The 17,726-nt window shown below is 36.4% G+C and overlaps 1 protein-coding gene across 1 annotated transcript in view; it reads right to left on the bottom strand.

The window, feature by feature from the left end:
* Positions 1-17,726, bottom strand: part of FBN2 (fibrillin 2) — a 231,966-nt gene that overhangs the window by 41,968 nt on the left and 172,272 nt on the right. Inside the window, exons 33-41 of the mRNA XM_004279867.3 lie at positions 15,518-15,640; positions 13,813-13,938; positions 8,252-8,374; positions 7,270-7,392; positions 4,384-4,545; positions 3,587-3,655; positions 3,009-3,134; positions 1,685-1,810; positions 924-1,076 (exon numbers count right to left, since the gene is read on the bottom strand). Coding sequence (XP_004279915.1) covers positions 924-1,076; positions 1,685-1,810; positions 3,009-3,134; positions 3,587-3,655; positions 4,384-4,545; positions 7,270-7,392; positions 8,252-8,374; positions 13,813-13,938; positions 15,518-15,640 — 1,131 coding nt within the window. The remainder of the gene's footprint in view (positions 1-923; positions 1,077-1,684; positions 1,811-3,008; positions 3,135-3,586; positions 3,656-4,383; positions 4,546-7,269; positions 7,393-8,251; positions 8,375-13,812; positions 13,939-15,517; positions 15,641-17,726) is intronic.

Here is a 17,726-nt window from a genome sequence, read left to right as displayed (position 1 = left end):
AAAAAAGAAAAAAAGAGAAAATTCATTTGCCCACTGAATTTAAGCCACTGAGAAAGGCCCCATATGTCACTTTTCACCATGCCTCTCCTTAATTTCATCATGTTAAATGAAACATTTTAATAAATATACCCTAAGTAATACTGTATTTGGTAACAAATGCATAACCATTGTTTCCTATTTGTCCTATTGGTTCATCTCTTAGTATCTACAACTATTAAGAGTGATCCCTTCTCAGGTCATAAAGGAACCTGAGTGGGCAACAATTTTAAGACAATTTTTTTGCTCTTGTCTCTATTATCGTTCAGTTTTTCTTTCAAAAGAATCTGTGCTTGGAGAAAAATTTTACTGTGTAAAGACCAGTTCTCTTTTCTGCCTAAAAATTTCAGGTAAGTTTGAGGGAAATGATGCATAAGGAAAACTTTGACACTACATTGCTTTTATGTTAAGTTTGCTCATCAAATCCATTTTTTGCATATTTTCCAAGGTCGAACTAAAAAGATACTCACTGAGCTTGCTGGACTTTATAAATGACCACAAATTTTTAAATCAAAATGACACCTTCTAAATATAGCACAATGACACACAATAGTTTCTCAATAAATACTTGTTTTATGAATAAAAGAATAAGTAAGCAGCACGTTTTAAGATAATGAGTTTAAATGGGCTAGCGTTATAAATTTTAATTTCAGCAATGCGGCTTATTTTCAGGATCCAGACTCGTACTCAACAGACATCTCAGGAATTAGTGTTTGAATCCCAAAGAGGGCTGCTTCAGAAACCGAGCCATATGAGCTCTTGGATATTTTCAGAACGGAGTGTGTCTGCTTTCCGTACTTTTAGTACTTTTTGCTTTTCCTCTACTGTTACATGTATACCTGTGTCACTGACTTGGCCTTCAGCAGAAGCAGGAGCTGTGTGCTTACCCGTTCCTGGCGTTGGGCATGGTTCACAAGGTTTGTTCCAGGCTTTGCCCACATTGTATGTGCAGCAGCACATCCTCTTTGTCACATTAAAAGGCAACTCATTCTCACAAGTGGTTCCATTATAGCTTCGGTAGCAGAAGCTTTTTCTCATGTCTACATAGAGAAAAACAAGTAAGCCAACCAATCCTATCAGCAAGCAGCTAATAGCAAACCCCACACACCTGGACACACCAAACTTCCTCGATTAACTCTGAAAATTTTCACGGTCGTTTGGAGGTATCTTAAAATAATTCCTTAAGCTGAACACAAATCATTTTTAGATAAGCATCTTTCCTGTTTTTAAATAAGGGGTTTCATTTACAATTTTCTTGGGGGGACAAAGTTAATAGATACTTCTCTATTCAAATGCATTTATTTAATTTAAAAAGGATTACATGTTAAATTTTAAATGTTCTCTTATTCATAAAATAATGTTCACTTTACATGAATGGAAAATAAAAATTATTCAAGAATATATATTTACAATATTTGATGAAATTTTCTACCTGACTCATGCTTTGTAACATGCAACTATGTAGCCAAAGTTCAAAAATATGGTACAGACCCAGAAGTTTATAAGACTTTGAAATACTTCACTATTCATAAAGATTTAACTTCCAAACTTTCTGAATAATAATTCTGAGATGTAAGTATCTGGGTGATAACTGTTGGCCAGGAAGCCAGCAACTGTGACCTAATCAATCTCAGAGACCTTTACCTACCCATACAGTTGTGGCCTCCATTGACCTGCATGTATTCAGGTGGGCAAATGCAGGTGTAATTTCCCAGGGTGTTGTAGCAAGTCCCAGGTCCACACACACCAGGATGTGCAAAACACTCATCAATATCTAAAGGATGCAAGAATGTCCATTAATTAGTAAATATTTTCCCCATGAATTTATATCACTTAAACTACTGAACAAAGCATATAGTTGATTCCCCAAATTCATGTTTTTATAGAATTTATCTTATTTTTATAAAATTTAGAATTTAAAGCAATTACATAGGAAATGCCCCCAAATATGCATTTACATGATATAAAACATGTCCTTCTGAAGAATAAAAACCTAACATTCAAAAATAAAGATGATCAAAATAAACTATTCCAAAGTGGCAAAAAATAACTTAAATGGCACCTATACTTTTTAATTGAAATTTCATATTCGTCAAATGGAATTGCTTTAAAGCTACTTTCCTCTTATGTCATTGAAAACCAAATATTAGTGTCAACTTTAAACTGAATGCAGTTAGAAAAGCCTCTTTCTTTAAAATTAAAAAGGCTTTCCTTTCAAATTAGCACCCATTCAGAGATTCTAGAAGTAGCACAGCTGCTGGGTAATTCTCCTTACTAAATCATATTTCTTCCAGATGCATTTATCTAACATGTTCCAAAAGAAAGGTTATAATGGAAACAATTACATTACATGTTTAAGGTTCATTTTTTAGAAGCATTCATTCATTCATTCCATAAATAAATACTGAGATTCTACTGTAAGCTAGAACTTGTAGCTATAAAGATGAAATAGATGTGGATCTTGCTTCAAGAAGCTCCCAGTCTAGTGGGGAGACAGACCTCTAAAAGGATGATTACACCGCCATGTGAGAAGTTGGGGATGGAACCAAGAAAGGCATCTGCATAACCTTTGAACTGCTTCATACTATGTTGTCCAACATTTAAAAGTTACTGAAAATATTAGCCTAATGGTTGCATTGAAACATCTATTTTTCTATATAAAATATAACTTATTGGTATTTGAACTAATAACTTATTTTGATACTGAATGTTTTCATATTATTCCAGCTTCCCCCACTTATTACCAACCCATTTACTCAGAGAAAAATAATGGTAAATTGTGGCAAATAATCTGGAAATTAATTTATCTATCATCATACAACTTAGCAGCACTGATAGGAAAAGAAAAAAGCTATGAACCAGTCTCAACATATCCTTTGATAAAATTTGAAGATGGACCCTTTTTCTCCAGTCCTGACCAGTAATTTTGTTTTAAATAGCACTAATAATTTTTAGGTATAAATTTATCTCACCTTCACAGATGCGGGTTTCCTCACTGAGGTAGTAGCCTTGAGGGCACTCACACTGGAAGCTCCCGAAAGTGTTGATACAGTTTCCACCCTGGCAGAGACCTGGTAACTCCTGGCATTCATCAATATCTGCAAAAGGGGAGACAGCTCAGATACCATCATGAAAGATAAGAGTTACTATGAGAGCTTTCAAACGTGTGATACTGTAAGACCTGCAGACTTCCACACATCCACGTGAATGCACACTTAGATGAGAGGTTTATTCTGACCATGAATTTTCTTGGCTTTGTCATGGAACTTTGCTATAATCTGAGAAGAGTAATTACAGCAAGCTGAGGATGATTAAAGTTGCGGATAATTATAAAAAGAGTTTCTCTGCAGAACAATCACACATCAGGTCACTGCAATGGGTCAAATCTTTCTGATTTACAAATGGTTATTCATCAGACTGGTAATTGTCCATCTGTAATTTTGCAAAATAATCTTGTTGGGACTGTTCCACACTAACTTTTCTACCAGATTTGCTCTAAAGTAAATTCTTTACCTTGTTTAAATCTGGTGACAATTAGAGGTATGCTCACCTTCTAAGATGATTGTGATGGGGTTAGGTCTGAAGCCTTCACCTCCAGGACACAAAGTGTAATATTCAGCTGCAAAACAATGGAAAAAAAGAAATTTGATACCTGTGTGCAAGAGGCTGACAGTGAATTAGCACTTAACAACTGCCAGGCTCAAAGCGCATATCCTAAGGGGTGTATCTATATTTTCCTTAGTGCCTTTTCAAATACATTATCTTTAAAAAGTACATTACATTTTACTTGAAATAAGATGATTACTTCATAAATTATATACAAAGTAGAATAACAAAACCCATTTGCTTTTAATTAAAGAAAAAGATTATTTTCAGATAATTTATATCACAACCCTTTTGGCTAGTAAATAAAAACTAAAAGACTCAACAATTCTAAAGTTTCACCTATGTTCATATCAGGACATACATTTCAATTTAAGACATAATATGACTGGACTTGAGGAATACAACTCACCTATGAACCTGAACTAAAACAACTGTGGAAAAGAACCAGGAATGGTCTTTATCTGTGACACCAGGGAGAACTGATATTATCATCATTCATATTGGATTGTGGTTAAAAACTGTTTTTTCTTTTTAGCATTATCAAGAAAAACAGTAAGAAGAGAGGAATTCAGATTCCTTTTATATGACACACTCTTGGCTGGTTTCAGTACAATCATTGAAAGTAGTCCAGATTCAAAGTTTTGACCCTCACTACCTCCCCCACCCCCTAGCACCAGAAGAAAATGGTAGCTAGTGCTCAGCTACCAGTGTTTCTTTCCTCTTGTTCCGTTCCATACTCACTGCTATTGACAGGGGGGCAGGTCTCGCAGGGGTTCCCCCAGGCCTTCCCCAGAGAGCAGCAACAGGAGGAGCGGCTGACGCCCACCCCAATCTCAGTGTTGCAGGAGAGACTCCCGTCGCCCCGAGGACCGAACTTCAGGTAACAGTTGCCCACTCGATTGTCTGCAGGGCAACACAGGAACTTAAAATTGTCTTTATCAGAGTAAGAATGCCTGTTTTGGAGAATGGTCACTCAAATGATGAAATTCAAATTCTGTACATTAATCCCCAGAACAGAATAATCTCTTGCTTTAAACTTTTTCAAAACCGAGTTGCAGGAATTAAATAAATTACACTTTCCTACATCTAGACATCCATATAGATCATGGACTAAACAAGATAGTAAGCAATTACTCATGTGGGACATTCTGGACCTTTAATAATATGATTGCAAAAAATGTTTCCTATAATCAATCTATAGCATGAGTTTATCAATAAAGGGAGTGAAATCCAATATGTTAATTTTTTTTTTTTTTTTTTTTAAAGAAGATGTTGGGGGTAGGAGTTAATTAATTAATTTATTTTTGCTGTGTTGGGTCTTCGTTTCTGTTCGAGGGCTTTCTCTAGTTGTGGCAAGCGGGGGCCAGTCTTCATCACGGTGCGCGTGCCTCTCACTATTGCGGCACGCGTGCCTCTCAGTATCGCGGCCTCTCGTTGCAGAGCACAGGCTCCAGACGCGCAGGCTTAGTAGTTGTGGCTCATGGGCCTAGTTGCTCCGCGGCATGTGGGATCCTCCCAGACCAGGGCTCGAACCCGTGTCCCCTGCATTAGCAGGCAGATTCTCAACCACTGCGCCACCAGGGAAGCCCCCAATATGTTAATTTAAAGCAATGTATCCTATCACTGAAATATTGATAACGCCATCTCCTTCCTCTCCTCCCCATAATCTCCACTCTCCCACAGTTTAGTTTCAATTTGCACATTGAGTTTTGCAGGTTTTGGGAAAGCTAGTCTGTAACAACTTTAGGGAGGCTACTTAAGAGATCAATGAATCTCAGCCTTTGTCTTGTCTCTATCCATAATTACCATCTAGATCACCTCATTAGTTCCATGACTTTAAATACTATCAAATTTGTGGTTCCATCTTTCACCTCTCCCCTGAACTCAGATCTTTCTGCCATGTGCCTAGTATTTGATTTCTCCTCTTAGATATCTAAGGTATTTTAGAGTTAACACGTCTAAAATCAAACACTTGATACTCTTTCCTCCACATACAAAACCTGCTCCAATCCTCTCCCAGGCTTCTGCATTTTCAATAAACGGAAACTCCAATTTTTTAATTGCTCAGGCCCTATACCTTGCAGTCAAACTTTGAATCCTTACTATCATGCCTTATTCAATCCAGTAATAAGGTCTGTCAACACTACTTTCAAAATATATCTGGACTCTGATGACTTACCACTGCTTCTAAATCACTACAACCTGAGTTCAAGCCACCATCATCCCTCATCTGGACTATTGCAATTGTTTCCTAACTCATCTCTGGACCCAACTATAGTCTATTTTCCCCACCATAGCCGGAGTCATCCTTCAGAAGCATTACCTTAGCCCAGGCCACTCCCAGTGGTGTCCCACGTCAATCAGAGTAAAATCCAAAGTCCTTATTACAGTCTACCAAGTAGTTTTCATCTCCAGCTGCACATTATAATCACTTTGGCAGCTTTTTATTATTTTACTTTTCTCTTTTGTTTTTGGTTTTGTTTTTGTTGCTGACTCCGGTGCAGACAGAGGTGTTAACTCATGGTTCTGCTCTTACTAGGCTGTATTCATTCATCCTTCCTTCCTCCTTCCCTCCCATTCTCTCTCTTTTATCCCTGCTCTCCATTCTCATTCCTCATCCCCTACCCAACCATATGAATGTGTTTAATATTATTCTTTTGGTCTCTGCTCCTGCAAAATTGTATTTTTGTTTTCGTGTGCAAATTTTAAATTTCTATAAATGGTATTTTGTCGTATACCTCATTCCATCTTTATAACATCCAATCCGTCAACTCCACAGTATTCAACTGCGATTCTTTTTCAATCTATCCACTCTCCAAATATGGCTTCTAAATTCTTGCCACTGCAAATAATGAGGCACTGAATATTTTTCCTTATGTTTCCGTATGGGCCTGTAAGTTACTTTATTTGATATCTAAAGCCCAGAGAGGAGCTGCTGGTTCACAGAGTTTGCATATTCTTAGCCTTTGGTATCAGGAAAAACAGTCCTTGTTATCTGCCATATGCATCCAGTAAACCTTTTTAATTTTTTATATTTGTAAGTCATTTTGAAAATAATTTGTAGAAGAAAAAGGCACAAACAACCTTACTAGAAATTTTAATGGGAATTTAATCATAGCTAACTCAAATTTTATTCTGTATTTTCTTGGTTTTGAAAAAATATACACCTGAAATGGTCCTATAAATGCCATTAACTGCTTGCCTGTCAGTTGTCATGCATAAACCTGAAACATATTCATTTTGTAAAACTGATTCCACATTTCAAACACATCTGTCCTGGCCAATGTACTGGACAGGGAGCCAGGCAACTCGGGACACTGCTGAATTCAGCTTTGCCATGTGCAAGCTCTGAGACCTTGAACAAATAACTGCACCTCTAGGGCCCTGGTTCTCAAGTCTGTGAGAGGAGGTAGTGGGAGCAGATGTCTCAAAAATTCCTGTTTCAAAATATGACTTGGAAGATAAGCAGGATAAAAGTGACCATATATTTTGGTTCTCTAGAGTTTCTTCAGGTAAAGGACTACTATTTTGTTCTCAAGTTAATTGTAGTAAATGGTCATCACAAGAGAGTATGAGTATTTAACTCTATGTACTTCTAATCATTTGTTTCATATAGCTTTTGCTTACCAACACAACCCACACCGGTGGGGTTCAGCTGGAAATCGGGTGGACAGTTACACTCATAGCGACCAGGAGTGTTGACACATAGGCCGTTCACACAGTTTATTGGATCCGCACATTCATCAATATCTAGGAAACACATTTAAAATGCCCACATTAACATCTTTACTTTCCTTGTGCATACTGCTGTTCCAAAGAATTTGGTGGAAATTTTGCAAGTCAGTAGACTAAAAATCTTTAGGAGGGACTCAGAACAATGAAATAAAAATGAAATACTTGTATACACCTAAAGCAGTTTCCATAGATCAGTCACACAGTATTCATGATGATATCATTTAATATCCTTAATAAATAAATTATAATGAAAGGTTGCAATTCTGAAGAGAAACATTTTATCACTGTTTGTTTAATTAAACTTAAACATATGTATTATATATTTGTACATATATGTGGACATCACAAATACATACAAAGAAATACTAATTTCGTGTTGTATATTTAATATTAAGTTGTTTATATTACAATGGATCCATTCAATAGTTAAAAATAAATGTATCAGCCAAGGGGGAAAGGGGTGGGGTGTGAGGAATTGGGAGACTGGGATTGACACATATATATTATTGACACTATGTATAAAATAGACAACTGATGGGAACATACTGTATTAGCACAGGGAGCTCTACCTAATGCACTGTGGTAACCTAAATGGGAGGGAAGTCCAAAAGGGAGGGGATATCTGTATGTGTATGGCTGATTCATTTTGTTGTGTGGTGGAGGCTAACACAACATTGTAAAGCAACCATACTCCAATAAAAATTAATAAAAAAATAATAAAACAATAAATGTATCAGAATGTAATTTTCTTTTTCAAAAAAATGCATAGCCCAAGGCATAGCAGGCTAAGCAGAAATTTGAGGAACTTCTATATCTAGCACAAAATGTTCATTTCAACTAATAAGAACACAATTAAGCCCTTAACTGGCCATACCTGTACAGTTCCCTCCGGTTCTGTCCAATTCGTAACCATCATCACAGATACAATGAAACATTCCAGGCAAATTATTACATGTTCCAAAGACACAAATATTTTGGAAGGAGCATTCATCGATATCTGGAGATTAAAAAAAATAGTAATCTCTTGATTACAAAGACATTTAGATTTACTGTATGACATTAATAAATTATTCTATCTCCTCAGATGTTTTTATGCAGCAAAAAATTTTCTTTTTCTTTGACCAAAGATGTCACATAAATGGCAAGCAACTAATGTTTATATGGGTCAGAAATATGAAAGAATATTATCTTATTTTATTGATAGTATTTTACTGTCTTGACCTGTAAAATACTTCAGAAAAAAATTGGCCTAGGGCATAAAAACCTTTTAGAAATTAAATATGAACGTGTTAAAGGAATAAGATTGTAAAAAATTAAAGATAAAAACAAATTCAAAGATTATAATAATTAAGTGAAAACAGATGTTTTATAAACATCTACAACATACAAAATATACAACATAAATATTTTAAATATTAAATATATCTTTTAAATTATTTAAGTTCAATTTTTTAAACTTCTTTCTTGTTATGTAATCTGATCTGTTATAATAAAGTCAGTTATAAACAGGGAAAGTTGTTTTTTCCCAGTAGTGTGTAATAAGATCATCCATTGCCCCACATTCCTCCAAATCTCATTAAGATATCTCTATTGGACTGAAATCATAAATTCAGTTTATGAAAGTCTTCCATGAAGCTTTAACCCAAAATAAACAAGAAGTTATTACTCCTCATTCGTATGAAAATGAAGGCATAGTGTGCCTGTACAGCTGTAGAAGTAATCTGTATTTCTACTCATAGGAAGAGGATGGACATTTTTGTACACAAATTACCTCATATCCTGAGAATGCAGACCAGGCATGCCATTTTAGGCTAGACTAGACAAGTCATTCTAAAATGCTGTCTTGAGACAGTTATATCTTAAGTATAAATGGGTCTTTTGGTCATTTATGATTGTCAAAATAAAGCATTGCAACTATCTTATATTTAAAGTATAGTTCAAATTGTGTCTAGAAGTTCAATTGATGTGTAAAGTTTTCTTTACTTGTGTTGGGGCAATAAACAAAGTTATTCTTTTTATATAAATCAGTAAAGACTCATTAAGTTAGTTTATAATTGAGTTGTGTTAATCTATAAATTGAAGTGGAATTGTATTATCAGCCTTCTGCATATGCATTTTACTTTTAAGTGAACTTTATTAGAAATAACTTCCATTTAAATAACGTAAAAGTTGCGTGGAATAAGGTATTTTAAGAGAATACTGCCTTGTTTTTATAAAATTGATGCATATTCAGAAATTTGAACAATACAGAAAAGTGGTGATAGGAAACAGAAAAGATAGGAAACACAGAAAATAAGATAGCAAGAACAAAAATCACTCAAAAATGCTTCTATCCAGAATTATCATTGTAATTGGATGAACACCATTCCAAACATTGATATTTCTCAGTGCATATTCACAGAGAGTAAAGCTGAAACAATTTCCATGCATCAGATCAATTTTTCATTATCTCAGTATCTTCTAAAATGCTTTCTAATGGTAAGAATTGATGAAAACACTAAAACTGTATCATCTTTTGGCTTTATGTTAAAATTCAAACACAATTTTAAGACAGTATTAATGGATTCTATACAATGATGATTAACAATTAGCATCCATATATGCTTCCAACTCATTTTTGTTATTCATATTATTTTCACTTTTTAAATGTTCATGGCATTTACCATAATCTCTACAGCATTTAGTACTAATTCTTTAAAGGAAACAATAATGTTTTTATTGTCACTTCTCCATTTACTTCTTGATTGGCTGTTTTTCATTGCTGATAAGTTGTGTGTTTTTTTTGTTTTTGTTTTTGTTTTGCCCAAGACAAGAAGGGAGATCCCACAGGTGGTTTGTTTCTGAATTATTTCACTTGTCAGGATATGTCTATTGTCTTTTTTTTAAAAATAAATTTATTTATTTTATTTATTTATTTTTGACTGTGTTGGGTCTTCATTGCTGCGCGCAGGCTTTCTCTAGTTGCGGTGAGCAGGGGTTACTCTTCGTTGCGGTGTGTAGGCTTCTCATTGCGGTGGCCTCTCTTGTTGCAAAGCATGGGCTCTAGGCGCGAGGGCTTCAGCAGTTGTGGTGCGCGGGCTTCAGCAGTTGTGGCGCGTGGGCTCTAGAGTACAGGCTCAGTTGCTGGTGCAACTGGCTGAGTTGCTCCTTGGCATGCGAAATCTTCCCGGACCAGGGCTCGAACCCGTGTCCCCTGCACTGGCAGGAGGATTCTTAACCACTGTGCCACCGGGGAAGCCCTGTCTATTGTCTTTATAATTAACTAACTCTGAGGTATAGCTTTCTTGTCACATGTGTCCTTATAACTGTGAGGGCAGCATTCTAATGTGTGTTGGTACTGAATGTTTGTTTTGTTCATGACTTGCCTTTTCTATCTGCAGTTTGAAGAATCTCTATTACTTAAGTTGACAAATTCAATAAGGTTAAATAAAAATGATTTACTTCTTTCTGTATATTCAGTTCCTTCTTCTATTTCAGGAAAATGTTTGGTTGTTTAATACTTTTTTTCTATTCAATTTTTAGGGACTCTTCACTTCAGAAACACCCATTATACTTAAGTTTATGGTCTTTGTCTTTTCTCTAATAGTGTTAATTTATCCTCTCCCCCCTTTTTTTCACTGTGATTATCTCACGTCCATTCTCTATGGTAGTAATTACATTTTCATCTCCTCTGTTCTTTGCTGTGTCTATTTAATTGTTCTCTTATTTTGCTGCACTGGTCCACGTTTTTTGTTTCCCTTAACTCTGCAGTATCTCTTTTTGTCTTTTTTTTCTGTTTTTATAATCACTTTGAACTTGTTCAATCATATGTTTTTATTAAGGTTATCTGAGGTACAATATACCTATGCGAAATTTGCTCTTGTTCCTTAAGTAGTTTTCCTCTACTCTGGATTGATTATCTGCTTTTTGTATGCTTTTTTTGTTGTTGTTGTTTCCATAGAACACCTGCACAGTTGCTGTTGTTTCAGTTTGTTTACACATTACTTGGTCAGCTCTTTCAAGAGTTTTATATACAGTTGATGCTTGAACAACATACATTTGAACTGTGCAGGTCTACTTATACATGGATTTTTTTCAATAGTAAATACTACAGCGTATGTAGTGCAACTACACTATCTGCAGTTGGTTAAATGTGTGGACATGGAACCACTAATGCAGAGAACTGTGAACACTGAGGGCCGACTACAAGTTATACACAGATTTCTCCCCATGCTGAGGGTAAGTGTCCCTAGCCCCCATGTTATTCAAGTGTCAACTGTACTCTGAGATACAGTTTAGATGGAGCTTCTCGACATCCTCCCTTCTTTTTTGATTTGGGCTTTCTTTGGAAGACAGCTTGGGGTATGGGTTTCATTATAGCTTCTATTCTGTGGCCCAGAGTTTCATAAGGTGGGGGAAGAGGAGAAATACGGATGGGAGGACCTCCACTGGGCTCTGTGTGCTCTTTGTTGGTGAACCTGGCCCCTGCTCTCTCTTCGGAAATCATACTAAATGCTCTGTATCTGGGTTTACTCCATCTGATGGAGTCCTAACCTGTCCCTGAGGAGGTTCTTGCAGGTTCTGTACCTTCCCATTTTGGTGAAGAATACTGGGAAATGGCCAACTCCAGCAGTTTTTTAAACTCTATAGAAATTCTGAGAATTTATGATTAGAGGTAGATGCTGAGTGGAAAATGTTGTTTAGAGGATCAATTCAAAGGGGCATCAATTTATAATAAGATGGGAAAATATCAAGGAATTAAAGTAATAAATTCAGGATAAACTGTCTAAATGTGCCAGATCTCATAGAAAGAGAGAAGACAAAACCATAGAGAAACAGGCAGAACCATGGAATTGCATTTTGTGGATCTCAAAAGTTGGCATCTGGTTAAATGGAGCAAAGGGTGAGCTACATGTGTGCCACTCTCAGGTGCCCTGGCAACTGGGATTTCTCTCCATGGAAACAATATATTTTGGGAAAGCCAACATGAGAAGGAAGCACAGTAAACAGAAACTATTTAGCATCACCTTGAGGGAGGTTCTGCAAGAAGTTTTGGAAGACCCTAGGCCACAAATAATGGAACAGAATTATGAGAGGGAAATGCTGTCTTATGTATAAAGGATTAATTTTGAAATTTTATGTTGGCAAATGTGTCTGGCTATTGCTAACTTGTCCCTTTTCCCACCAATTCTTGTCAAGCTGATGTGGGTAATAAATCATGTAATTCCATAAACACATTGACTCACAGTTTCTACTAATTGACTTCAATGCTTAGAAGGAACCAGGACTAGGAAAAAAATAAAGCTCATTCTACAGATGCCTTGTATAAAATGGTTTAGGTTCTGCCCAACCTAGCAGGTCAAAGTAGAAGCATGAATACTTTCAGTTTCTAATATCATCTTCCCAGAGCCTACTATTCATTCTCTCATTCTGATTCTCTTCAAATTGGTAGATATTTATGGAAATTGCCATGATCTTTTAGGCACACTTTCTTTCTTCAGTGACACTTCTGGTGGTGGGGCAGAGTCAGGCTCTACTCCAAGCTACCCCAGATTGCATAATTTTTGTTTGGTTGATGCTGGTGAAGTGTGTGTGTGTGTGTGTGTGTGTGTGTGTGTGTGTGCGCGCGCACGCTGGCATTTACTATTTCTGTTCATTCGATTAGATACTCATGTAGGGAAAGCCTATAATCTGGTTTCATTTTATAATCTTTGCTAGCAGTTAGCCTGAGTTTTTTTTTAAGGTTTTCTATGAATCACTAATTTTGTTAAAACCTTATGGCATATGAATTGTTTTCAATCCTTCTCCTTTATTTACATTTTCACGTACTTTTATGAACACAATGATGGCCCAAACTCTATGTAATGTGAATTGAGTCTCTAATGTAAAAGAAAATCCAAATTCTTTTTCTTGGAAAGATATCACACTAGTCACGAAGTCCCATTTCTAGGAAAGTAGGTGATGTCATAACTTAGAGGCAGGAGACATGACTATTAAGCAAAAGGTGTAGTTCTTGATGAGTCCCTGAAGAGGACTTCCAGTCCCAGACATACAGACAGTTGACTAAAGCATAAAGGTAATGCCAAAAATGAGCTACTTAGATTTTGATAAACACATTAAATAGCAGTGATTGAGGTACACAATATATTTTAAAAGCTGAACGGTTTATCCACATTTCATTCATTTAGTGATAAAAAAAGAAATAGTTAAAAAAAAAAAAACGACTAAGCCGAAGTTCCAACTCTTGGCTCTTGGCCAGGAAAACTTCATAAGAGATGAAAGCCACCTTCATCATTATTCATTCGGCAAAATAATCCATGCTTAAACAAATGACTTTTATGTGTGCAGCATGTGCTGTGTATTCTGCTTCCAGGTGGAGCCTGTTCAGCCCTTTTTGTGGTTTCATTTGTTGTAGTTGATCCAACTTGGAAATGAGTTGGAATCCTGGTGACCCACCTTGGCAGGATCTGCTGTCTGAGGCTGGAGTGAAGCCCATCTCACACTCGCAGCGATATGCACCCGGGACGTTGAGGCATTGTCCATTCTCACAGAGATTTATGTTTTCTGCACACTCATCAACATCTGTTGAAGGAGCAAATTACATCTCTATTAAGTTCCAAATCTCATGACATTTTTTTCTTTGCTCTATAACTAAACCAGTCTCACTGGCTTGAGTTAGTGCTCATTAACATCAAACAACAATTATCCATATACACCTAAATAAGGGTATACAACTTGATAGCAGAGCTGTTTATGCCCTAACATTCAATTCCATTATGATAAACAGGAGGAACGAGGTGTCTCTCACATCTGTCTCAGTTCTCTTTAATGCTAATTTGATGCATCTGTGTTACACCAACATCATTTAGATATAACCAAGAACATTGGAATTAATCTTAAAATGGTGTTAATTCATTTGAAAACATTACAGTATTAAAATGAACAACTTTTTCACTAGTTCAAGTATTTTTAAGCAAGTAAGGGACACTCTAAGGGAGTGAGGAAAGTTTCTTTCATGCCATTATAATCTCATTAAAATATTCTTATATTTAGGGCCTAACATTTGCCAAGGAGTGTGCTAGCTGCCTGACGTTCATGTTTTCACTTAGTTCACCAACCCTGTGAGGTTTACAAGAGGAAGAACCCGAGGCTAAGAGGAGGCGACTGATGCCTGGGAGTCACAGTGATCTAGTCTGCGGCTGAGCCAGGGTCTAGGTCCAGCTGTGTCTGATACCAAAGCCATGCCCCTGCCCTCACACCACGGTGCAGAGACATGCTAAGAAAGATGCAGTACCCAAGGTTTAAAAGTAAGGAAGCTTTACAACTGAATAAACATGTTTTCTTAAAGAGGCATTAGAAAACTGTAAGTCTGTGTTTTTGATGTCACTAATTAGAAAAAACTATCTTTTAATTTGGGGTTTAAAGTGTGCACTGAAATTCAACTGAGAAACACCTATCTCTCAAGCTTAAAAGTATCATTCTTTATGTCCAGCAAGATGATCTAGTCTTTTACGTGAATATAATAAGTGGATGTTTTATCCTCAAGGAATGCAGAGTGAATTTACTCACATTCATTAAGCTCTTATGATGCATGTTTCTAAGCTCTTTACTTGTATTATTCCATTTAATCCTTTCAATACCATGTGATAAACTGAGATTTTGATAAACACAATAAATAGCAGTGATTGGGTAGGTCACAGATTTTATTTTAAGAAGCTGTATAGTTTTCCCAACATGTCATTCATTCAATGATATAAAAGAAAAAGGGAAATAGTATTTATTATTATTATTACCACCATGTCCATTTCAAAATGGAGAAACTAAGGACACACAGGTTAAGTCATTCACTTAAGGCTATATGGCCAGTAAGCAGCACAGGCAAGATCTGGATCCAGATGGTCTGACTCAGAGCCTGTATTTTTGACCATTATGTTAATTAATGAATAAAAGGAAATGACAGTCACTAAGAGTACATGATAGTAATAAATGCCATTATTTTAAAAATTTTCCAGGTTTTTGTGTTTAATGTAAGCAAAAGATACATATTCACCTTAAGTCAAGTGTAAAAACAGAGGTAGTGATTTCAGCCTCCTTTAACTACAGTCTTCTTCTGATGATGAAAACATACAGAGTGTTGCATGAAAATCAGGACCTCACCCACCTGAGCAGGTAAATCCATCTCCAGTGAACCCTTCGGAGCAGGCACAGCGGTAGGAGCCTGGGGTATTGACACACTGAGCATTTATGCTGCACTGGTGGGTTCCATTAGAACATTCGTCCAGATCTGCATGTCAAGAGAACATAGCAATAAAGTTCAGAAATGAAAATGGAATATTTAAACACCCAGGAAGATTTTCATTTGTCTTAATTTAAATGTAAACTGGCCCCAAACTGGCCAAATGGAATGTATTTTAGTTTACTGGTCAAGTTGCAGTTCTATATAATTTTCTAAGACCTCAGACCTATGATCCAAAGTGTTCATGCTACAAACATGGGCCAAAATAATTAGTTCAAGCATTTTGTGAGCTGTCTAATCAACTAGAATTATAATGTTTAAAAGAAAACCAGGCCTAGATTTCTTTCCGATTTCTACCGAGGGTGAATTTTATCATTGGCTACCTTATCACTAAAAAAGGGGTCAATTTTCAAGATAATACTGAATTTCAGAGCAGGAAAATTACCATAGAATTTTCAAGTTCATTTTATAGATGAGGAAACCAAGATATGATTCTTGACCTCATGGAACCCCTAGTCTAGTGGAAAAGACAGATGTTAAACACAGAGAATTCAATTAAATTTAATACTGTCATACATGTACCATGAAGAAAAGTTACAAGGTATAAGGAAATAAGAAGGGTGTCTAATTTGGATTGCAGGAATTAGGAAAGCTCCACTGAGGAAGTCATTTTCAGTTAACTTCGCATCTGAAGGATGAGCAAGAGTTGACCTGCGAACAGAAGTAGGGATGGGTCTTCCTTGCAGAGGGAACAGCACGTATGAAAACACTGAGAAGGAAAAGAGCTTTGATGTGACAAAAATTAAAGGAGGTTAGAGTGACAAAGAACAATGTAGGAGACCAAGGATGAAGGAAAGTGAAGCTGGAGAGATAGTGGGAAGATGCCATAGGGTCTTGTAAACCATGTGAAGGAAGCTGAAGTTTATCCTAAATTCAATGGATTATGATGACAATTGTGAAGAAATCAGATCCATGGTTTAAAAAATCTACCTGGCTGCAATGTGGAGAATGGATTGCGGGAGGACCAGAGAGGGAGTAAGCCAACATATGAGGAGGTTCTTTTAGCAGCTAACGGAGAGAAAGGGCTGGGGTGGGGGGCAGATTGAGAGAGAGAACGGTTGTGATGAGAGCAGGGGGATGGAGATGGAAAGGAGTGGAGGGATTTGGATGCCATTTTGGAGTAGAGGTGCCTGGACATGGTTAAATCTTTTGTATTAGCGGCAGGCTATTTTTCGATAGCTGGCCAGAGTGATAGATGGACAAGAAGCACAAAAAAAGAGAGGCTAGAGGAGGGAAAAACAGTAAACAAATGGGACTAGAAAACTGGGAATGGGGATATAGCTGAAAAGTTGTGAGATTAATGATAGAGAAATGGCTGGACTCAAGTGGGTAGCTAGTGGACTTAGTGACACCGTGAGAGAACCTTCCTTAGCAAAGTTATTTAAAAACTATGTTAACTCAAATTCTGGAGTCAGCTCATAAACATTTGACAAGTATAAAACAATTGAGTAGGTAAGAAAGTACATTCAAATTAACTAATATTATTAATAAGAGATCTTAAAATTATCCTTTAATTCTTGCTGCAGGCTTATCAGGTTTTAATGAGTAATCATGGGGAGGTCGGTTTTGCTTGCTTTAATTTGTATTTTAGATAGACCTGGATAATTTTTACGAGTTGCAACATGCCTTATTGTTGAGGCACATAAAACACTGAACGTACCAAGCAGCACTATGAATGACATCAAGGGTAAAATCCAGTTCCTTGCCTCACAGCTATAAAGGACTTATTAGACTTTGGTCAAGAACTATAAAACTTGGAGAATGGCAACTGCCTTCACATTCTCCTTCTAATCTGGCTTCTTGGAATCCAAGACATTTAGATTTCTCTGGAAGAAGAATTCTATTTTCTATTAAGAAGCTGGTATTGACCACTTACTATAGACCTAGGTTATCTGAAAAAAATCGTTTCATTCCCTTCATTTATTTCACTGGGTTTTAAATCTCACTGTTACTCTATGAAAAAACTGGAAAAATATATTAGTCATGTTTCATCCTACAGCTGTTTGGATTTCTGGCTGCACATCAAATAATTTTTACTGAACAACACCACATTAAAAAGCAGATGCCAAGGCAT

This window comes from Orcinus orca, chromosome 3 (genome assembly GCF_937001465.1).
Source record: "Orcinus orca chromosome 3, mOrcOrc1.1, whole genome shotgun sequence".
Taxonomy (NCBI): domain Eukaryota; kingdom Metazoa; phylum Chordata; class Mammalia; order Artiodactyla; family Delphinidae; genus Orcinus; species Orcinus orca.
The sequence above is the reverse complement of the archived record's forward strand: the minus strand, read 5'-3'. Positions and strand labels throughout refer to the sequence as shown.